The sequence below is a fragment of the Onychomys torridus genome, chromosome 22 (assembly GCF_903995425.1).
Source record: "Onychomys torridus chromosome 22, mOncTor1.1, whole genome shotgun sequence".
NCBI classification, from domain to species: Eukaryota; Metazoa; Chordata; class Mammalia; order Rodentia; family Cricetidae; genus Onychomys; species Onychomys torridus.
Genome location: NC_050464.1, coordinates 22,933,801 through 22,957,059, shown reverse-complemented (window position 1 = coordinate 22,957,059; position 23,259 = coordinate 22,933,801). Strand labels below are relative to the sequence as shown.

At 48.1% G+C, this 23,259-nt stretch overlaps 1 protein-coding gene across 1 annotated transcript in view; it reads left to right on the top strand.

Annotated features, from left to right (window-relative positions):
* The window catches only part of LOC118572739 (S-adenosyl-L-methionine-dependent tRNA 4-demethylwyosine synthase TYW1), an 84,205-nt gene that overhangs the window by 25,550 nt on the left and 35,396 nt on the right, over positions 1 to 23,259 (top strand). The window contains exons 10-13 of the mRNA XM_036172555.1: positions 4,160 to 4,278; positions 5,272 to 5,381; positions 15,042 to 15,219; positions 15,869 to 16,004. Coding sequence (XP_036028448.1) covers positions 4,160 to 4,278; positions 5,272 to 5,381; positions 15,042 to 15,219; positions 15,869 to 16,004 — 543 coding nt within the window. The remainder of the gene's footprint in view (positions 1 to 4,159; positions 4,279 to 5,271; positions 5,382 to 15,041; positions 15,220 to 15,868; positions 16,005 to 23,259) is intronic.

Here is a 23,259-nt window from a genome sequence, read left to right as displayed (position 1 = left end):
AAGCAGTCAAGAGCCAGGCCTGTTTATATCTGGTGAGACAAAGGAGGAAACAGCCCGTACTTCCTTAGGTAGGGCCAAGAAGACCAGGGATTATTCCCAATGGAGAAGGTGAGGAAGGAGGCTGTACTCAGCAAGGACTCAGGCCTCATTTATAAATTGGAATTGGTGTAGAGTCCTGTGATGACACTTGGTGGGGAATTGGGATGGAATGCCACAGAAAATAAACCTTTTTTCTTGAAGTCCCATGACTGGCTAAGGCCTGCATTTTGTTTCTAATTTAATTATTTTTTATTTTACTTTACTTTAACAGTATGTGTGTAGTACCCTCGGTGGCCAGGAGAGGGCATTGATTCTCAGGGGCTGGATTACAGGTGGTTGCGAGTTGCCTGTTGTGGGTGCTGGGAACTGAACCTGGGACTTCCGCAGGAGCACCATGTGGTCTTCACTACTGTTTTCTCTCCAGCCCTGTTTCTCATTTGTATAAGACTTTGGAGATGGTCTCCTTTAAGCTGCTCCTACTGGGATAGGCGATGTGTTGAAAACAGGAATAGTTAGTTGTCCTAGAAGAGCCAGGCTACGGTGGCTGGCAGACCTGTGGGGACAGATTCAGAGTAAGTGATAGGCAGCCCTCGAACAGTTTTAACACGTGAGTATTACAGGTTAGATTATCATTCAGTCATTCATTTTCTTCACGGGAATTATTAACAAGACACGCGATGTCAGCGGTGATTTTAGCACAGCTTACATTAATGAGAATTCTACTGGCAGTTTTGCTTCATTTCACTTCTCGACTAATTTGGGTACAGGGTCTTACTGTGTAGCCCAGGCTGGCTTTGAACTTCTGGCCCCCCCCCCCCCCAGTCCTGGGATTATAGGTGTACACCACCACATCTGGCCAGGTTAACCTTGAAGTCCAGCTGCACGTGAGCTGTCTTGCCGGAAGCCTTCCCGTGACTCCGGAGCTGATCGTGGGGATTTGTGCTGGAGTCTCGCACTTGCCCTGTCCGTCAGTGGCTTGTTCTTCTAGCTCTGCGGCTCTACTCTCCAGGTAGCAGTTGTGCAGCTGTGGCTTGGGACAACAACCGGCAGCCGCCACCCCATCTCTTTTTGTCATCCCCATGTCTGTTCGTGAACAAATGCTCCCAAGGCCCGGCAGGATGGCTCAGTGTGGAAGGATGTTTGCCACCCGTCGGATTGGTTGAGTCAATAACCATGACCCATATGGTGGGAGGAGAGAACCAAGTTTGGCAGGTCCTCCTGTGTACACAAGACCACGGTGGTAGTTTCCAGTAAAACATTTTGTCGTGTAGCCCAGCGGGAGAGCTGCAAATCAAGAAGTCCGTGGGGCTCTGGGTGTGGCTCAGTTAGTAGAGTGCTTGACCAGCATGCCTGAAGCCTTGGGTTCCTCCATTCCCAGCACTGGGTAAACTGGTGTGGTGATGTACCCTTGTAACCCCAGTATCCTTTAGATGATGTGTTCAAGATCATCCTTGGCTCCATAGAGAGTGTGAAACCATCCTGTTACACTTGAGACCCTGTTTCAACCAAATAAACAAAGCTCTCCTCATGTTGACTTCCTGGAGGACAGGATAAGCAAGGAGAGATGTGAAGCCCAGCCAGCAGCAGCTGTCACAAACCTGAGTGAAACTATCTAGTGGCACAGCTTAATTCTCCTCTGAACACACTTGTGTGAATGAGTGAGTGACCCCGGTCTCTAATTCAGGTGTCAGTGTCATACGAAGTCAGAGATTGAGGCCCTGTGCTCGGTGGCAGATCCCTGAACTGGGTGCCACTAATTAGTTGTGGCACAGGGTCACGGATTGCTGCTCGTTTGGAGAATATGAGTTCTCTGTGTGGTGGGGAAGTCGGTCACAATGACAGACAACAGAGCAGAGACTATTGAGAGCCCTGAGCCAAAGCCGCGCTCGAGTCTAGAGAGGGATGAAGATGAGGTACCAAGAGAAACAGGGATCTGCCACCGTCTTCCGAAGTTCCACGTTCAGAGTTGTGAGCCTGTGAGATCAGGGGCCTGGCTGCCATTGCCAAACATGCCAGTAAGGGGCTGGGCATCATCTTCTGGGGCGGTTTGGGGCTCTTTAGCCAGAGAAGCATGGCTTTGAGGTGTTCCGGGGAACGGGGTGGTAAGAGGAGCGCAGCTATCTGGATTGGGACACCAGAACTGGAGGCATCACAGAAGCAGGACGTCTCATGTCCTCCATCTGCAAGGAGATGGTGACAGAGGCCAGCTCTAGCTGTCTCAGCTTCACAGTTGAGCCTCATTAGGCTCAGCTCTTTCCTGGTGTGAAGGCGAGGTCACTCCAGCTGCGTTAGGCAGGCCCAGTTCTGCTAACAAAAGGCCCTGGGATTCCCACTAACAACAGATTGGGCATGCGCTTTTCCGTCTAACTGGGCCTGAGTTCCCACACTGTCTGCAGACATCAGTAAATCAAGTGGCAGTGAGAAGAGACTATTCCCCCGCAAAGTACCTAGCCTGAGATGTGCTCTCTTTTCCTGCGGGCCTGATGCTTGTGAGGCCACCATAGTGTCCAGTCAGGGCAGCCTTTTTGTCCTTGGGAGCATGAGAGTCTCCTCTCTGCAGAGTGTTCAGGCCAGAGGAAGCCTTGCCACAGAAGAGCCCAGCTGAGAAGTTTGCTGGCCTGAACCGCCTGTCTTCCAGTGAGCCAACTGGGGAAATTCTGTTCTCTCAACAGCAGCAGGGGCCAGCGGGGACCAGCAGGGACCAGTAGGGACCAGTAGGGACCAAGGGTCATGCAAGATCAAGTACTCTGTAAAGGCTAGGGAAGTTCAGCTGCTGTGGAAAGCACAGCACAGGACCTGTCTTCTGACTCAGTGAAGTAACTACTTGTTGAAGTGAAAGAGGTAGGGTCTAGGGCAGTGGTCCTCAACCTTCCTGATGCTGTGACCCTTCAATACAGTTCCTCATGTCGAGGTGACCCCCAACATAGAATTACATTCATTGCTACTTCAGAACTGTAATTTTGTTACTGTTAGTGAATCGTGATGGAAATAGCTGATGTGCAGGATATCTGCTAGGCAACGCCCATGAAAGGATCATTTGATTCCCCCCTCCCCCAGGGGTCGAGACCCACCAGTTGAGAACCACTGGTCTAGGACAGAATGCCCAGGACGATACAGAAATCACAGCAAGGACCTAGAAAGTTACAACTTAATAACAAAAGATAACCACTGCTGTCAGCAGCAGCTGAGTCTAGCACAGGACGGTCTGAAGCAGCTACAACAAGCAGCTGACAGTGATCTTCAAACAAAGGAAAGAGGAAGATAGCCCAGCAAAGAGCAAGGCTAAAGAAAACAGCCAAGAAGGCCCAGTACAACAGAGAAGCAGAGTTACAGATAAAACAACTTCCCGAGGGCTCAGCAGTCAAGCGGGGGCGGCAGGTTGTGTACTGTGACCTCAGCAGATCGATGGGACAGTTTGCACTCAGGACCAGTCAATAGGAGTTACCCCATCTGGACCACCGAGATCAAAGTAGAGTAGACACGAAGCAAACAAAATGGGAAGTGGAGCCTCGGAGATTTGTGGACTAATGAGATACTCAGTCAGCATGTGTACCATTGGAGAAGCAGGATAAAAATGAGATGGAGTGGAACTGAAGGAGCGTAGTCATGTATGCTGTCGGTGGGGACACACTGGGAAAAGCACAAACAAGACTTACTACCCTTGGTGTGCGTGTGCGTGCGTGTGTATGCATGCGTGCGTGTGCGTGCCACAGCACATGTGGAGGGCAGAGGACAGCTTGGAAGTGTTGGTTCCCATTCTACCCGGTGGGTCACAGGGAGCAAACTCAGATCCTGTAGTTCTGCTTTGACCTACTGAGCCATCTCACCCTACAGTGTCGTCTTAAAAATGATGTATGTGGGCTGACGGGACAGCTCAGAGGGTAAGGGTCTTGCTGGCGACCTGAGTTCAATCTCTGGGACCCACATGAAGTTAGAAGAAAGTCAGTTCCATGAAGTTGTCTTTGGACCTTCGCATGCCTTGGCATGCCTGAGCCTGCACTCATATATCACACACACGGTACTAATAAATAAGAAAACTAAAGCCTGCAAACAGACAGTGCCTCGCTGTTGAGTTGCTCTTACTTCCTTCAAATGACAACGTGTTTCCTGCTTGTCACAGTCAATGCTGCGGGGGAGAGGAGGCTGCTACAAACACACATTCTATGGCATCGAGAGCCACCGCTGTATGGAAGCCACCCCGAGCTTGGCATGTGCAAATAAATGTGTCTTCTGTTGGCGGTAAGTGGAGATGCGCAGTGTGGGACCGGAGGCTGGGCACTGCCCTGGGCATGTTGACTCAACGTTAGACTTTGCTGTGAATCAGTCTCCAGTAAATTATTATTATTTTTTTTTTATATATTTTTTTTATTCTTTTCCTTTTAGATACCAACTCCTGTTCCCACTCCCCCCCCACCTAAATTCCTAAGAAGCATATCAGCACATGGTCCATGAGTGTGTTAACTGAATTAGTATTTAAAAACTGTAAGTAGGCGGCTGGAGAAGGGCTCTGGTTAAGAGCACTTGCTGCTCTCCACTATCATGGCAAGCAGTTCACAATGGCCTGGAACTCCAGCCCTAGGGAAATCTGACGCCCTCTTCTGGCCTTCAGGGTCACCTGCACATTTATGTAACCACACAGCTAGACACAGAAAACAAAAATCAGAAGTGGAAGAAATGAGGCCCATGTGTTTTGCAAATTCTAAAGAACAGCGAAGAAAAAAGAAATTGCCAAAGAATAAGAAAGGCTGTGGGTGGGGTTCAGTTGGTAGAGCCAGTCTCTCTCGTGCATGAAGCCCTGGCTGCCATTCCCAACAGTCCCACCATAATTCCAGTGCTGGGGATCTGGGGCCTGGAGGAGCAGAGGCTCAAGGCCCTCTCTACATAGGGAATTGGAGACCAGCCTGGGCTACATGGGAATCTGTCTCAGACCAGAGACTGGAGTACAGAAAGAGAAGCCGTACCCACCCTTCTCGAGAAACTCAGGAGCGCTTGGTGTCGGTTGTCCTTTCTAAACCTTGAGTGCTTCTGCTCTCCTCATGTGCTTTAGGAATGGTCAGAGGAGCTGGAGGTGCTTAGCAATTAGAAGCATGCATTCCTTTTTCAGAGGACCAGAGTTTGGTTTTCTGTACCCATGTGGAGCTTTTATCAGGACACCAACTCTGGCTTTCTGTTGGATGGGCTGGTCACAGCAGACTGGATGTGATGTCACAACAGGGGGCCTTGTGTTTACAGGCACCACACCAATCCTGTGGGCACTGAATGGAGGTGGAAAATGGACCAGCCAGAACTGATCCTGAAGGAAGCCATTGAGAACCATCAGAACATGATTAAACAGTTCAAAGGTATTTGCCTGCTTGTTTGTTTATTTTATTTTTATGAGACAGGGTCTTATTCATCTCAGGCTGGCCTTGAACTTGCCGTGCAGTGGCGGATGACCTTGGACTTCTGATCCTCCTGTCTCTGTCTCCAGAGTGCTGGGATTACAGGTGTATTTCACCACACCTGGTTTTATCCTGTGCTGAGGATGCTAGGCACACATTCCACCAATCCAGCCACATCCTCTCTGAAAAGGAATGCTGATACCTATCAGCACAGCCTGGGTCACGTGACAGAAGAGTGGCCTCTCTTCTTTCAGTGGGATTTCCATCTCTACCGTGCGGGGCTCTCTGCAAACACCAAGGCCAGCAGAGTGGGCCGGTGAGAGATAAGGCATTCGGTTCAACACTCAATAACCGGAGTTGTTTTAAACTTGGAGAGTCTGACCCTCAGTAGTTTATTTTAGGTGCATTTAAGCACAGCACAATTTGAAAAGACGTTTCCTGGTGATAATGGACTCAGTCCCATGTGCACAGCAGAGCTTAAGACATGACTGTATGGAAACTCTTAGTAAGGTACAGGTGACTCTTCCATAACGATGCGTTCCGTAGAGTAACTGAGGAAACAGGTGTAAGATAAACATGCTTATGTCAGGGGCAGGGGGTGGGGGGGTCCTGCTGTGACCGGGCCACAAGGTAACGCAAATAGTCACCAGGTTGTTAACCTCATCTATTCCCAGCCTTCTGGGTGGAAAGCAGCTAATACATCTCTCCCTGTGAAGACATGACCCCGTGTGTTTAACAGTCCTGGCTCCCTAGTGCTTACATGTGAGCACAAGGACATACATGTCCTTACAGTACTGTAAATCTCCCTGTGTGGAAGCAAACCCGTGAAAGAAGTAATCAACCAACCAACCTACCTACCTACCTACCCACCCATCCGCCTGCCCACCCATCCACCCACCCATCCACTCACCTGTTCATCCATCCATCCATCCATCCATCCATCCATCCATCCACCCACCCACCCACCCATCCACCCACCCACCCACCCATCCACCCATCCACCCATATCTATCTATCTATCTATCTATCTATCTATCTATCTATCTATGCCCTTGTAGCTTTTGTATTTCCATTAGATGAAGGAATTAAGAAATTCAGCCATAGCTTAGCCCTTATGAGGTGTGCTGGAAGTTTCTCTTGGAGACAGCTTGCCATCATCCTGAAAGCCATTGCTCTTGCTTGGTGAGCGCGAGGTGGCTGTGTGAACTGACCTGATACTTCGGTCTGTGGAGAATTCATGGGTATGGGTGGACCTGGGGCTAGAGAGATGGGCTCAGCGGCTTAGTGTGTGCTGCTCCAAGTTCTGTTCCCATCCTGACTCCAGGTGGCTTACACTAACCCTCCTGTCAACTCCAGTTCTGGGCATCTGGTGCCCTCTTCTGGCCTCTGTAGGCAGTACCTACACCCATGTGCACATACCTCTTCTCCCCCAGACACACATCCATAGTCATAATGAAAATAAAAATAAGATAGATGTGGTAGCGCACATCTTTAATCCCAGCATTCAGGAGGCAGAGGCAGATGGTTAAAGTCCAGGCTGGTTTATATAGGGAGTTCTAGGCCACGTTACATAGTGAGTCCTTGCCTGAGGGGAAAAAAATAGTAATTACATTAAAAAAAAAAAAAAAAAAGATATGGTCAGTTAGGTGGAGTTGGCTGGGAAAGGGTTTCTGAATGAATTCCCCGGAAGAAGTGGGGTGCCCTTAATAAAATGTCTGCCCTGTAGCCCACAGTGGTGCAGCACAAATTCTGCCCTTGGTTTCCTAGTTTCCCAGGTCAGTTCTGCCGAATGCTTGAGTCTGTTCGCCTTCACTGGGGAGAGCTGGCTCCAGACTCTACTGTGAGTCAGAGCCATCTGGGGCTGCTCACACTCCGACTGCTGCTCCTTCCCAGAGCGGAAGTCTAGAGCAGGAGCCTGTGGATGTACAGTTCTTTCTTTTCTTGTTCCACTTTCTTTTCTTTCTGTTTTTTGGGATGAGGGTCTTGCTGCGTAGCGCAGGCTGGCCTTGAACTGATCCTCCCGCTTCAGCCTCCTGAGTACTCGGATAACAGGTGTGGGCCACCATGGCTGGCAAGTGTGTGCTTCTGACAGGATTCCAGGAATCCATGCTGTTGAACTTGGGTGCAGGATTGAGAGCCTGCTGTAGACAGAGGGGTGGTCTTGCAGAGTGGTGGTTTTATACGGTGACTGTAATGTGCACATTGGTAAGTTGTATTGTTTGAGCTCACTAAGAAGCGGACTCTCGAAGCAGGGCTGGCCGCAGGTCCCCAGCTCCTGATGTTTCAGACACAAGCATGCTTGTCTTGAAGTGTCCTCCAAGGTCCCTTGTCTGTGCATGGGCAGGCCTCCATCCCCACACAGTTATATGATGGGGAGGGAAGGGAACAGCAGAACAGCCTATGAGTGAAACAGTGTGTCCTGGAGGACAGCTGGGAGGTGACCCATTTCCAGCAGAGGTCACTAGTGTTCACCCCAGGACATAAAAATGCCCAGTGGAGAGAGAAGGAAGCTTGACTCCCAGCCATGGAGGGAGCGTTCAGTCTGGAGTCCAGGCAATTGCTTTGACTCCCGTACTCAGTTTCTGCTGGATGCTGTGAGCCCCATCCCTTCATCCATCCACACCTTGCTGTACATCCTTTCTTATGGCTTGCTATCTAACTAACAAACTCACTTAAAAAGTGCAGAGCCGGGCGGTGGTGGCACACGCCTTTAATCCCAGCACTTGGGAGGCAGAGGCAGGTGGATCTCTGTGAGTTCGAGGCCAGCCTGGTCTCCAAAGTGAGTTCCAGGAAAAACTGAAAGTGCAGCCATTAGCATAGATCATCCTCTGAACTGTCAGAATAGTGAATGACAGCTGTCAATCTGTGTGGTCTTGACTCCTCCAGCATCAAAGCCTTCTGTATCTTTTCATATGTAGCAATAAAAAACAATAAAAGCTCTTTTGTTATATGAATATCTTTATAGGCTGGGTGTGTGGCACACGCCTTTAATCCCAGCATTTGGGAGGCAGAGGCAGGCAGAGCTCTGTGAGTTCAAGGCCAACCTGGTATATGAAGTGAGTTTCAGGTCAGCCAGGGCTATGTAGTGAGATCCTGTTTCAAACAAAACAACACAAATCTTTATAAGCCCTAGTCATTGTTTTTCTGAAAATCAGGGGATTTGTTTGCCTTTTGTGTTTTCTCAGGTGGCTCTTTTAGTCAATGAATTTTTAAAAATGGCTTTGTTTTATGTTTATGGGTGTTCTTACCTGCGGGTATGTCTGTTCACCATGTGCATGCAATACGTGCAGAGGCCAGAAGGGGGTGTCAGACACCTGGAATTGGAATTGCACATTCTCGTTAGCTACAGTTAGGGTACTGGGAACCAAACCCAGATTCTGTAAGAACAATAAGTGCTTCTAACTGCTGAGCCATCTCTCTCCAGCCCTGCAATTAATTTAAAAATTTTTTGCTTGTATTTGTGTGTGTGTGCGTGTGTGTGTACGTGCGCGCGCGTGCGCGCGCTCATGCCATGGTGTACACGTGGAAACCAGAGGACAGCTTCTTGGAGGCAGTTCTACCTTTGCATGGGTCGTGGGTTTAACTGCAGGTTGCCCTGCTGAGCCATCCTGCTGTCCCTGGTGTGGTTGTGAGACAGGCTCTTATCACACAGCTCTGCCTGGCTGGAACTCACTGTGTGGATCAGAATGGCCTCGAACTCTCAGATCTGCCTGGCTGCCTTCTGAGTGTTGAGACTAAAGTCTGCACCAGCCAGCTTTAGTTACTTATCTGATAAGGTCTCACTATGTAGGCCAGGTTGCCATTGAGCTCCATCCTCCTGCCTCAGCTTCCCACCAAAGGTTGGGATTCCAGATGTGTACTGCCATACCCAGGTTCACAGCTCACTCTTCAGTTCTAAAGCTGAGACTCCAGGTCTCCTTTTGAGCCTGAAGAGGGGGTCTGCTCTGGCCTCCCTGGGTCTGAACGGACCCTGGAGACTGGCCTGGAAGAAGCGTGTTTCCTGTGGCACAGGCCTCTCGGGTGTCACTGCTTCTCTCGCTGCCCCACAGCAGCCATGGCTTCAGACACCACACCAGAAGGAAATGTGTTTCTCACCACCTCGTTAGAGCAGCAGATGCACTTTCCTAAGGTCAACCATAGGAGAAGTCGATTGGGAGACAGCATAGATTTATTGGCTGGGCCTGTGTCTGTGCTGCTGTTTCCCAGCAGGAGGTTGAGGCAGAAGGATGGTGAGTTTGAGACTTGCCTCATACAACTGAAAAAAGAGGTGGGCAGGAGGGGCCAGAGACAGAGAAGCAAAGAGAAGGAGCATATTAGTGTCTTTTAGGCATATGCAGATTGATATGGTATTTGTATGTTGTAACCAGAAATGCTTAGAAAGTTTTTCTTCTTCTTCATTGCCCTACCCCCTCCTCTTCTTCACCCCCCCCCCCATGCATCTCCATTCTTGAAGTCCCCCCTTTTCCTCTTAGCAGCTATCATGGGCACCTCCACCCCAGCCTGTCTTCCCAGCTACACTCTTAGATCAGTGCCTGTCAGCCTGGGGTGTGGCTCAGGCAGGAGAGGGCTTGCCCAGCATGTGCATGAAGCCCTGGGCACTAGCCCTAGACCACAAAAACCAAGTGTGGTGGTTCACACTTGTAATCCAGGCACTTGGGAAGTGGAGGCAGGAGGATCAGGAGTTCAGAGTCATCCTTGGCTATATATCAAGTTCAAGGCCAGCCTGGGCTCCATGTGGCCCTGTCTCAAAAACAAAAACTAACAGACAAAGACAACCCTAACTACAACAAAAAGAATGTCTTTTATCCTGGCTTGAGGTCCTTTGTTTTCTAGAGCACCTCCCCACCCTGCCGGAAAGGCACCCACTCTTTCCAGTGGGGCTGGCTCACTGCTCTCAGGACTTTGCTTTGGAGGACAGGATGGATGATGGGTCTTGTTGCCCATTGTCTCTGGTTTTCTAACAGCATGCTGGCCAGCCTAGAGCCAGTTTTGAGATAGTCTCTGGTTTTTTTTTTCCCCCTGTGCTCTCGGTTGGGTAGACAATCATTGTCTCTTCAGCTCCTTCACCCAGCCATCAAGATAGCTTTCTTCTCACGCCCTTTGTTACCATCTTTACACACAAGCACAATTAACTGCACATTGATCAAAAGTGGGTCAGAACTGCAGTGCAATTCAGCATCTTCTCACACTCTACCCCGTCCCCTGCCTAACACCACCCTGACACCCCGCCAGTCCCAGAAAAGGAGCCTGGGGCGCCAAGTGGTGACTGCACTGTTAAGAATGCTCTAGGTCGCAATGACGCATAGGAAATGGACGTTGGTTGCTAGCGTTCCTGTGTGCACTTAGAACAGACACACAAAAGGCTTGCTGAAGACTGATCGGAAAGTGGCGTGGAGCTGGAGAGAGCGTGTGCGGCTTGCTTTCCTTTTCTTTCCTTTATGTGAATGAGTGTTTTGCTTGCTTGTATGTCTGTGTACTGTGCGTATGCCTGGTGACCACTAAGGCCAGAAAACAGCGCCTGATCACTCAGAACCGGAGTTGAAGAGGGTTTCAAGCTGCCATGTGGGTGCTCAGACCAAACCCGGGTTTGGTGCAGGAGCAGCAAGTGCTCTTAACCTCTGAGCCATCTCTCCCGCCCCTGTTTCCTGAAACTGATTTATGAAAGGGGTGTGTATGTGTGTGTGGGTGGGTAACAAAAAACAAAAACCTGGCATTGTAGAGCTGAGGAGATCACTCAATGCTTGTTGTGCAAGCATGAGGCCCTGAGTTCAGTCCTCACAACCCACAGAAGAAATCTGGGCATGGTGGTGTGTGCATGTAATCCCAGTGGCGGGGAGACAGGCAGATGGATCCCTGGGGTTCCCTGCCTGCCAGCCTTGCTTCCTTGGGGATCTACAGGCTGTGAGAGACCCCATGTCAACAAGATGGCTGGTGCCTGAGGAATGAGGATGTTGTCCTCTGGTCTCCACACTGAGCATACATGTGCATCAGTGCAAACAGTGCAAACTTCAGATACGGAGATAATTGAGCCAGGCATGGCGAGGCACACCTACCGTCCTGGTACTCAGGAAGCTGAGGCAGGAAGATAGAAGGTTTCAGGACATCCTGGGCTACGTGGTTTGAAGCCAGCTTGGATTTCACAGTGAGACCCCACCCAAGCAGCCAAAAAGAAATAAGAAAGTTGGGAGTGGTGTATCCATGATTCATGCTTGTGTTCATGTGGTTTACTGTTCCAGTGTTAGGCTAAATCCTGAAGCCCCATTTCAGTTTGCTCCTTAGTTCATCTGGTGACTGGTCTTGTGATGATTTAGGATGAGGAAGCTGCCCAGGAGGAGGGAAACAGTGCAGAAGTTGCTTAGCAACATCAAAACGAGGAAAACTCGAAAGGGTTAAGATTTTGTAAATTGGATTATGTGTGGATGCATGTGTGCGCGTGCATTTGTGTTTGCATGTGTGTGTGTATGCATTTGTGTTGTGTATATGCTTGCCTTGTGTGTATTTCTCTGTGTTCTCTGTGTATGTGTGTGCACGCGCATGTGTATGCCATTTCCAGAAGCTGTCCTTTCTTCTAGAACCCACATTTGCACACTGCGTGTACACTCAGCTGTCTGACAGATGGTTCAGCTTCATGACTTTGAACACTTGATGTACTTTCCCCTCCATGTCACTCAGGGGTTTCTGGTCATCTGTTGGTTTGCTTGCTTCCTTTGTCCCTGTTGGTCAGAGTGCTGTCACTCAGCCCATACAGTCTAAACCGTTCCTTGGGACGCCTTATTCTCCATGCACATGTCCAGTCAGCAGAAACCCCTGCTGTGATGATGCCTTCCACATAGACTCAGCTGGAGCTCACTTCATGCCAGCCACGTTCCAGTCCCTCAATTGTCTCCATCTTGCTCCGTGTCACCAGCAAGCCTTCATTTTTGCTTATTTATTTTTATCTATTTGTTTGTTTATTTTTGTGTGTGTTGCCTCAAAGGCTCCCCCTCCCCCCCCATCTAAAGACAGGGTTTTTCTGTGTACCCACTGTGCCTGTCCTGGAACTTGTTTTGTAGACCAGGTTGGCCTCGAACTCGCAGAGATCCACCTGCCTCTGCCTCCGAGAGCTGGGATTATAGGCATATGCCACCACTGCCCGGCCTCAAAGTCTCATGTAACCTGGGCTGGCCTCCCACTTACTGTGTAGTTGAGGATGACCTTGAAGTTGTGGTCCTTTGGCCGCCGCCTCCCAAATGCTAGGGTTACAGGTGTGTGCACTCCAGTTCCTGATAGGCAAGCACTTGGCCAGCTGAGCCCCAGCCCCTAACTTAATTCTTGCTCATGTCCTCCCTCTCCGTTCACCATGATAACACATTAGGGGAAGAGAAGGCCAGAGCCCTGCCCAAGGTCACCAAACTGGCCTCTTAATAGAGTCAGAGTTTGAGCCTAGTGCCTCTGCCCAGCCCCCCAGGTCTAGCCAGCACTTCATCGTCCCCCATTCCGAGATGGAGGCTGATTTTGCAGTTCAGGGAAGACCCACACCCTTCCCTTCTGCTGTTCACTGGGAGTTTAAAGTTAACCAGGACTGTTAGGCTCAGTACTAGGTTGTCTTGGCAACACAGACTGAGTTTAAGGATCAAGTTTTATTTAAAACTTGGATTTATTTGAGTTAAATCTTAGATTTTAATAATTCAAGGAAAAAAAAAAAACCCAACAACTCACCCAGAAATCCTGACGGGAAATATTCATGCAGTGTGTCAGGCACATAAAGATGTTATCTGTCATTTTTAGATTTGTTTTTTTTTTGGAAGCTGAGGTTTGAACCCAGGGCCTTGCGCTTGCTAGGCAAGTGCTCTACCACTGAGCTAAATCCCCAGCCCCCAGTTTTAGATTTTTGACCTGTGCTGTGGTGGTTGGATCCTGGGCAGGGAGGGGTCATGGGGGTACTTACTTTCATGTTCAGATTTTCTGTTCTTTGTTATGGTTGGAATGATAGTGATATTACTCACTGTGTGTGTGTGTGTGTGTGTGTGTGTGTGTGTGTGTGTGTGTGTTGTGAGCTTGGATGTGCATGCATGCAAGTGTTTGAGCTTGCAAGCAAGCAGCTTCATTGTCTTCCCTTGGATTCTGCCCATTGTGGTTTTTTTTTTTTTTTTTTTTTGTTTTGTTTTTTTTGTTCGCTTTGAGACAGGGTCTCTCAGGGGCCTGAAACTTACCAAGTAGGCGAGACTGGCTGGCACCGAGCCTTGGGCACTGTCCTTTGTCTGTGTCCCCGAGCTACCTGAGGAGGTAGCGCCCTGTTTCTGTTTTGTTGCCTAGCTCTGGCTGTCCTGGAATGCACTATGTTGATCAGGTTGACCTTGAACTCACAGATCCATCTGCCTCTGCCTCTGCCTCTGCCTCCTGAGAGCTGGCATTAAAGGTGTACACCAGCCTTTTTTTCTTTTTTCTTTTGCTCTCAGGCTGTTTTCTTTACAGGGGTTCTGAGGATTGAACTCCAGTCTTCATGCTGGCTTAGCAAACATTTTATCGACTGAGCCATCTCCCCAACTAATCATAATTCATATGATGTTCAGTAAACTAGGGTCAAGGTTTGTTACAATAACTAGTTCCTAGTGAGTGGGTCTCATGGGAAGAAAATTAGTCTTTTGAGACTGGGTCTTACTTTGTAGACCAGGCTGGCTTTGAACTCATAGAGATCTACCCGCCACTGCCTCCCGAGTGTCCTGGAAATCTTTATATTTTCTGAATTTACTCCTAACAAAAAGTCTTTGAGGTAGGTCCTTTTCACAGTCTGTGTGTTGGATGGGTGGGTGTGAGAAGGGCAAAGCAGGAGCTGGTGTCCTTATTCCTTTGAGACAGGGCCTCTCTCTGAACATGGAGCTAGGCTGACAGACAGCCATCTCCAGCAATCCTCCTGTGCCTAACCCCTTTAGTGTTTAGGGTTCTAGAGGTTTGTATGGCCATGCCCAGCTTCCTACCCGAGTGTTGAGATCCAAACCCAGATCCTTAAGCTCTGTGAAGTAAGAGCTTTTGCCACTGTGCCGCCTCTCCAGCCCCCACAATCATGTTTTAAGAAAATTAAGTTTCAGGGCTGAAGAGATGGCTCAGTGGTTAAGAGCACTTGGTGCTCTTGCAGAGGACCTGGGATCAGTTCACAGCATCCACATGACAGCTCACCATTCTTTAACTCCAGCTCCAGGGGATCTAATGCCTTCTTCTGGTCTCCTTGGGCACTGCACCAATGCGGTATATGCAGGCAAAATACCCAGACACAGAAAATGAAATACATTTTTTTTTTTTAAAAGAAGAGAATTGAGGGCTTGCTGTTGTTATTTGGAGGCAGGGATTCTCTGTGTAGCCCTGGCTGTCATGGAACTCACTCTGTGGCGTGCACCACCACCACCTGGTGAGAATTGAGTTTTAATTGGGTGTGGTGGCTCACTCTTGAAATCTCAGCTCTGGGGAGGCTGAGACAGGAAGTGTTACTGAGAGTCCAGGGCAGCCTGGGCTACAGAGTGAGCTCCTGTTCCGAAAAACAGAAAAGGATTTTCCCTGTAAGGTTAAGGCGTCATTGGTGGACGTGGAAGTGGCGCTCTCCGTGTCTGGCCCCTGCTCTGACCTTGTTCTTTGCTCCGCGCTCAGGCGTGCCAGGGCTCAAGGCAGAGCGATTCGAAGAGGGGATGGAGGTCAAGCACTGTGCACTGTCGCTCGTGGGAGAGCCCATAATGTACCCAGAGATCAACCGGCTTTTGAAGCTGCTCCACCAGCATGGCATCTCCAGCTTCCTTGTTACCAACGCACAGTTCCCCGAGGAAATCAGGTGAGCTGTCTGGAGTCTCAGTGTGGGTGTGGCTCTAGGCACCCATTTCTTCTGAAGCATGGGTCTGGCTCTGTGCTCCTCACATAAGGTATGTGGGCTAGGTGCCTTTTCCTGCCCTTTGGAGATTCCTCCAGTGACCTGAGGAGGCAGGTGGCCTGTTGATCCAGACACTACATGTTGATCCATTCCACCTACATGAGTGTGTGGCAGAGCTCATGAGGAAGGCCTGTCTTAACTGTGCTACGCCATGGCTGCAGGTCTCAAACTAGGCTTCATTTCATCCATTTTCCATTAATACCCAGTGTTCAAAGATAGACCAGTTTCAAATAATTCGTGTTTTCATTTTATTAGGCTCCACGTCCATATATTTAAAAAAGAATCAGAGCCTTCCCATTGTGTCACATTATAAAATCATTGTGGACTGGGCTGTAGTTCAGTGGTAGAGTGCTTGCCTATCTGCACAGGGCCTTGGCTTCCATTCCCAGCTCTGCCAGAAAGAAAACAAAAGAGTTGCTTTGGGCATGTGGGCAAAGTGGACACTTCTAGACCAGGACAATCTCGAGTTGTCTCTCACTGACTGTAGATTTTATATTGTGAAATTGTTGTTGTTGCCATTATTCTCTCTTTTGTTTCCTGTTTCATTACCAAGGAACCTCACTCCAGTTACTCAGCTGTACGTGAGCATAGATGCTAGCACCAGAGACAGCCTGAAGAAGATTGACCGCCCACTCTTCAAAGATTTCTGGCAGCGGTTCCTAGACAGTTTGAAAGCCTTAGCCACAAAGGTAAGAATTGTGACGTCATCCTAAAATAAGTTAATAAGGGAAATGAACAGAGCTGTGTTTACTTCATTTCTCTTTAAAAGTTTAAAATGCCTACTTTCATTTTGAGTTTTTCTTACCTTTTTATGATTTATGTATGTGAGTGTTTTGCCTGCATATGTACCATGTACACGCCTTGTACACTAGGAGGTCAGAAGAAGGCATTAGATCTCCTGGCCACATGGGTGATAGGGACTAAAGCCAGGGCCTGTACAAGAGCAACTAGTGCCCCAAACCACGGAGCTACCTCTTGAGAGGCCAGAGAGGGCATCAGGTAACAGGCAGTTGTGACCTTCCCCATATGGATGCTGGAAGCCACACTTGGGTCTTGTGCAAGAGCAGCAAGTGTAGTAACTGCTGAGCCCTCTCCAGTGCCACACTGCCAGTGTTTTAACACGTGTTTTTTATTATTGGATGGGTGGGGAGAGTGTGATGTGTGGGTATGGGCACACACCATGGCATGAAGACAGCATTTGGGAGTTGGTTCTCTCCTTCCACTTCATTGAGGAAGGATTTCTTTCTGATTGTGCCATTGAGTAGTCCAGGCTAGCTCACCTGAAGCTTTTGGTGATTTGTGTTGTATGAGTGCTGGGATTGTAGATGCCCACCACTGCATTCAGCATGTTAAATTCACTGTGGCATTTGTGTAAGGAGATTTCCCCCACTGAACAATCTTACCAGCTTACTTGATTATTTTCTGGCTCAGAACATCTTCAGATTTTTGAGGCAAGGAGCATTACCCATGTGATTGCTCCTTACCAGGTTTCCCTTTAGTGTGTTGGCTCTATGGCATTTGGAAGAACATCTCCACAAGGTCCATGGTGCAGTGCTCTGGATAGCAGCTTGCAGCATGCCACTTGGGATGTCAGCAGATAATCTTACGTATAAAACTGATTTCCAGAAATGTTTGGAATCAAGTTAGCTTATGAGTAACTGTCAGCGTGAGCTCATGAGTGACTGAGTGTCAGTGTGAGCACATGAGTGACTGAGTGTCAGTGTGAGCTCATGAGTGACTGAGTGTCAGTGTGAGCTCATGAGTGACTGAATGTCAGTGTGAGCTCATGAGTGACTGAGTGTCAGTGTGAGCTCATGAGTGACTGAGTGTCAGTGTGAGTTCATGAGTGACTGAGTGTCAGTGTGAGCTCATGAGTAACTAAGTGTCAGTGTGAGCTCATGAGTGACTGAGTGTCAGTGTGAGCTCATGAGTAACTAAGTGTCAGTGTGAGCTCATAAGTAATTTGAAGTCAGAACATCTTAATTTAATGTCTTAGGGCTGGGGAGATGGCTCTGAGGTTAAAAGCTTATACTGCTCTCAGAAGATGTGAGTTCAGTTCCCAGCATCTCACAACTACCTGTAACTCTAGTTCCTGGAGATCTGATGCACTATTCTGGTTCCTGTGGGCACCTGCACTCATATGCATGTACACATACACAGTCATACAAACATACATGTAAATAAATAATAGAAAGAATTTTTAAAAAAATTTTACTATCTTCTTGGAAATAGTTGGCCCTTGTGTGAACTGTGTTTTCTTTTCATTGTGGTGCTGGGAATTGAAGCTGAGACCATATATATGCTGGGCAAGTCCTTTGTCACTGAATTTTATACCCCGGGTATTTCTCTTTCTGTGAATTCAAGGCCAGCCAGGGATACATAATGAAACCCTGTCCCCCTCAAAACAAAGAACAAATAAAACCCCCAAGCCCAAAAGCAAACATTATCTTGGAAAACTTCAGATGGCAGGGTGTCTTGATGGCCTGGTGTCCTGGGGTTATGTTACTCACTTTGTGAAGGGGATGCTTGACATATGAATGGGGTATTCTGTACTAGTTAACATTTGTGTTTACATGTGCTCAGGTATGCGTGCGTGCGTGCGTGCGTGCGTGCGTGCGTGCGTGCATGCGCGCGCAGGTCAGAGATTCCCCCCCCCCCCACTGTTATGTCGAGACAGTCTCTCACTGGCCCAAGTCCCTAAACTAGTCAGAGTCTGTAATACTAGGATACAAACACGTATCACAACACCCAGCTTTTTTGTGTGTTCTAGGAATCAACCTCAGGTCTTCCTGCTTGGGCAGCAAGCATTTTACACACTGTAGGCATCTTTCTAACACTGCCTACTATTTAAACAAACCAGTGTTTGCACATGGCCCACAATTCACATGTAAACGAACATTTAATTGTTGACCTCATCTCTATCTAGGAAAGTGTTACAAGCTGAATATTGAAATTGGGGGCCAGTAAAGAGAACTGTAAAGAAGCAAGTAAAGAAATGTCATGTAATCTTTCTTCTCTTTTTTGAGACAAGGTTTCTCTGTGTAGCTCTGGCTGTCCTGGAACTTGCTCTGTAGCCCAGGCTGGCCTTGAACTCAGATCCGCCTGCCTCTGCCTCCTGAGTGCTGGGATTAAAGATGTGCACAACCACCTTTATCTTTTTTTTAAAGGTATTTTTATTTGTGTATGTGTGCACACAGCAACCCACATGTCGGGTTGGCTGCAGAGACCAGAGGGGGACCTCAGATCTTCTGGAGCTGGAGCTACAGGCGGCTGTGAGCTGCCTGACATGGGTGCTGGGAACTGAACTCGAGTCCTCTGCACTCTTAACTGCTGTGCCCATCTGTTCAGCCCCATGATGGGTGATCCTGATTGTCAGTTTGCTTGGGTTGAGAGATTCCTGGGAGAAGGACGAGAATAAAATGCAGTGCAGCTCTGGCTGGGTCAGTGAGGTCAGTGGGTCCTGAGGGTTCTGATGTCACGCAGATTCATCCCTTGGTGATGGCATTGGTAGTGGTGAGACGTAGGAGGCAGAGCCTGTTTGGAGGAATCAGGTCACAGGGTATGTGTTCTTGGGACTGTCTTGACTAACCTTTTCTGTGTGTACACTCTGTCTGTCTGTCTCTCTGCCCCCCTCCCCCACCAGCTTTGAGGTCACCTTCTACCATTCACATTTCTGCCACCTAGGCTGTTTATGGAGACTGTTTCAGAGCAAAGCAGCCTCCCTACCAAAGTCCCCAACATAAAATAGCCATATTCTGTAATTGTTATTTATCTTTGGAAGTTTGCTGAAGTGATGTTGGTGGTTTGTGTAGCACTGGAAAATTGATTCCAGAAATTTCTACATCTTGACGAGCCAGCTGACTATAAATACACAGAGCAGAGGGTGACTTTCAGGAAAAAATACTTTTGTTTTTGGTTGGGTAAACTGTCTTTTTCTTCAAATTAGTTGTGTATTGAGGTCAACCCCGAGAAGATTGGGGCTTGAACAGCAGTGCCTACTATCCAAAAATGAGAAATGGTTTTCAAGATCTGTCTATCTACAAGGTAATAGAGTTTTATGTGCACTTTCTTTGACTTTTGGCTCACATACCATATAAAGAATATTAACATCCATATATCTTCCAAATGCCTCCCAAATCCAGGCAGCTTCCTGCAGATCCTCTGCCTGAAGGTCGTTGGTTTTCCAGTGGAACATGAGTTTAATATCCAAACTTGACTTTGCATACAGATCTTTCAACACAGTGTTTTAAATGGATGTTTGCAGGGGCAAAATTTATGTTTATTTTCTGTGAGCTGTGTGCAAGAAAGGAAGGTCATTGCAGATATGGATGATGGACCACTGGAGTCAGTTGAGTCTGGTGTGGCCAGATTACTAGGTGTCACCAAGACAGGCACTTTCTGGTTGGTGCTGGCACAAAGGCCCTCTGCTGAACTTTATTTTTTATGTTAGGCCTGGAAGTGTTGTTTTACGTGTTGCACAGGTCTATGTAATAGTTATTTCACGTATAAAAGTTTATCTTTTAGTTTTAAGAAATTCTTCAGAGGATTTTAATTGATATATAATCCATTTTAATTTTTCCAGTTGGTTGAATGGTTGATTGTCAGGGTCTCATGTAGTTAAGGCTAGCCTTGAACTTGCCACATACTTAGAGAGAGAGAGAGAGAGAGAGAGAGAGAGAGAGAGAGAGAGAGAGAGAGAGAGAAATGAATGTATGCCATGTGAGTGCAGGTGCCTGAGGACGCCAGAAGAGGGCTTCGGGTTTCCTGGAGCTGGAGTTATAGGCAGTTGAGAGCTGCCCTATGTACATGGTGGGAACCAAACTCTGGTTCTCTGGAAAAGCAGCAAGAGCTCTTCCACAGATAAGGCTAAAGGTTCCGAAGCTACCATTATAGATATTTGTAGCACACACCTTTAATCCCAGCACTTGGGAGGCAGACAGACAAATATCTGTGAGTTCAAGACCAGCCTGATCTACAAAGTGAGTTCAAGGACAGTCAGAGAAACCCTGTCTTGTAAAACAAACAAACAAACAAACACAACCCAAGTCTTTCCGTACTCTTAAACTGCTGTTGGCCAGAGTGTTTTATCATACCAAAAAGTGGAAACTAGAGCAGGACCCAAAGCAGCGATGCTGGCCGACTCAGATCAGCCCAAGAGATACTTGGGAAGGGAGCAGGTCAGAGTTCCCAACCTAGTAAGGAAAAAGAGTGGTGTGCCACTCACTCCACAGTGAGAACCGGCTGTCTGTGGAGTTGAGAAAAGGAAACCACGACTTCACGCTCACTTTACTGTGTTCTTCCGCGTGAAGAAGTTAGCGCCCCCGTGTGGAGTCAGTGGTAGAGGAGGTGCTGGATGTGTGTGGGAGAGCCAGCAAAGGTCATGCATTTGGAGGTCTGCACTGTGACCCTCTCTGGTGCTGCCTGGGCGTCAAGAAGTGAATTACCCTGGGATAAGGGGCATGGGCTGCACCTCTAGGAAGGCTTTTCTTGTTCTCACCGGTGCTGGCGACTGTGCGTGCGTGCGTGCGTGCGTGCGTGCGTGCGTGCGTGTGTGTGTGTGTGTACTTGTTTGGAGGTTAGAGGACACATTTTGGGAGTTGGTACTTTCCTTCCACCATGTGGGGGGGCCTGGGGATTGAACTCAAATTGTGAGGCTTGGCAGCAAACACCTTTTATCCCTGAGGCTGTCTTGCTGACCTCAGTGGCTCCCCCTCGCCCCCGCCCCCTTTCTGATGAGCTCTCTTCATGCTCTTTCTTTGCAAGTGGGATCCTTCAAGGCTGCTCATATCTAGGCCTGTTTTAAACTTTGAGGCCAGCCGCCCCATTTTGGAGATTAGAATCAAACTCTCATATGAGAACCATCATGCTTGATTTATTAACAGCAGAGTTTAAGGGGAACAGGGGATTAAAAAGAATGATCGGGAGCTAATGTCTTTGACTGGTTGAAGCCAGAAGGAAGGAAGCACTTTCTCAAATTGACGTCTGAGAAACCTTTATTAGCGCTTTCGGGAAATGAAGGTGCTAGAGACTGTTTGGGGGTCTGTTTGATTTATGGGGACTTAAAGATAACTTACACCTCTGATGAGGGCCTGCGAGAAGGCACCACGTGTGGGGAAGACACCTTTGCCTTCAGAGGTGGAGAGGAATTACTCAGTTAGTCCTTGAGAGGTACTGGGTTGGAGTAAATACCATTCATATCCAGCGACTTGTTCTCTTCCTAAATCCAGCCACACAGTAGGGAAAAATGGGCCGTGCCTGGGACCAGTCAGAAATGTGCAGTTTCAAATAAAGAACAATCTTTGGGGTTTGTGTGGTGCTGGGAATAGGAGCCAGGGCCTTTGTGCATGGCAGGCAAGCATTACTGCTGCCTCCATATGTCACCTGAGCCGCGGCCCTGGCCCCTCTGTGTGTGTACTGGTGTGGTGTGGTGTGGTGTGGTGTGTGTGTGTGTGTGTGTGTGTGTGTGTGTGTGTATGTGTGTGTGTGTGTGTATGTGTGTGTGTGGTGTGTGTGTGTGTGTGTGTGTGTGTGTGTGTGTACCTGTTCACTTTATTTTTGTGCTCAGGATGGAACTCAGCGTTTTGTTCATGTCAGGCAGGTGCTTTACACTGAGCCACGCCCCTGTTGCCCTCACAGGGGATCCCAGGCAGGTGCCAACTTGTAAGCCACGCCCTAGCACCTTACTGGGGGATTCTACTTTAAGGTTCTACTGCTAAGCCATCCCCCACTTTTGTGATTTAAAAATCTCGTATTATGCGGCTGATTTTATTTTCCATAGCCCTGCCCTGTCCCCATTTTATTTGTTTCTTTGTTTTTGTTTGTTTAAGGCAAGGTTTCCAGATGTTTGGCCTTGACCTCCGGGTCCTCCTGTGGTACTGAAATCGTAGGGATGTGTCACAGTGTCTGGGGTCATTTACTTCTTAAGGCATTCTAAAGTTGTGACCTTACTTTTCATTCACCACGTTTACCCCCTTGTAGAAATGGGTCAGCTCCCCTCTGAGACATCAGGTGTCCACTAGAATTCTGGTGCGTGTGGACATCTCTAGTCAGTGTTAGTTTTGGTCCTGACAGATATCTAAGTCCAGTTCCTGGCTGTGAGGCCATCTCCCTGCGTCTTTTAATCAGTGCTGTTTAAGCTCCCTCTTTTTTGTTATCCGTTTGAGTGGGGTGGCTCAGGATGGACCTGGAACATCCTTTGGCCAGTGCATCCCTTCTCCGTGTTGTTTAGGAGGGAGCAGCCCTTAGGGAAGCAGTCTGGATGAAAGGCAGGACCACAGCATGTCAGTGCCTCAGAGCTGTCTGCCTTTCCTCTAGAAGACCCGACCTGCTGTCAGTTCTGATTCATCTTAAAGAGCCAGACTCGCCGGTCTTCCGCACAGGCACATCCCACTAATAAGCTTTCCACAGATGGAACTGTAGAGACGTACTTCAAGGACCGAGTCATCTTCTAATCGGTATTCTTTCGAAACTTGTATTTATTTGTTTGCTTGCTTGTGTATGTGTGTGTGCATGCGTGTGCATGTGCGCACATTTGTGTGTTTCTGTAATGCCTGCGGAGGCCAGAAGGGGACATTAGATTCCCTGGAGCCGGAATTGCAAATGGTTGTGAGCTACCTGATATGGACACTAGGAATTGAATTTGGGTCCTCTGACTGAACAGTACTTTTTTTTTTTTTTAACTGCTGAGCCGTCAATCCAGCCCCCTCTTTAAAAAAGAAATAACTGTTACTATTATATATATATGTATATATGTATGTATGTATATGTGTGTGTGTGTGTGTGTGTGTGTGTGTGTGTGTGTGTGTATATATATATATATATATATATATATATATATATATATATATATATAAAATAGTAACAGTTTTGTTGTTGGTGGTGTGTGTGAGTAATTTAGTACACAGGACACATATAGAACTTAGACGATGATCTTGTGGAGTTGGT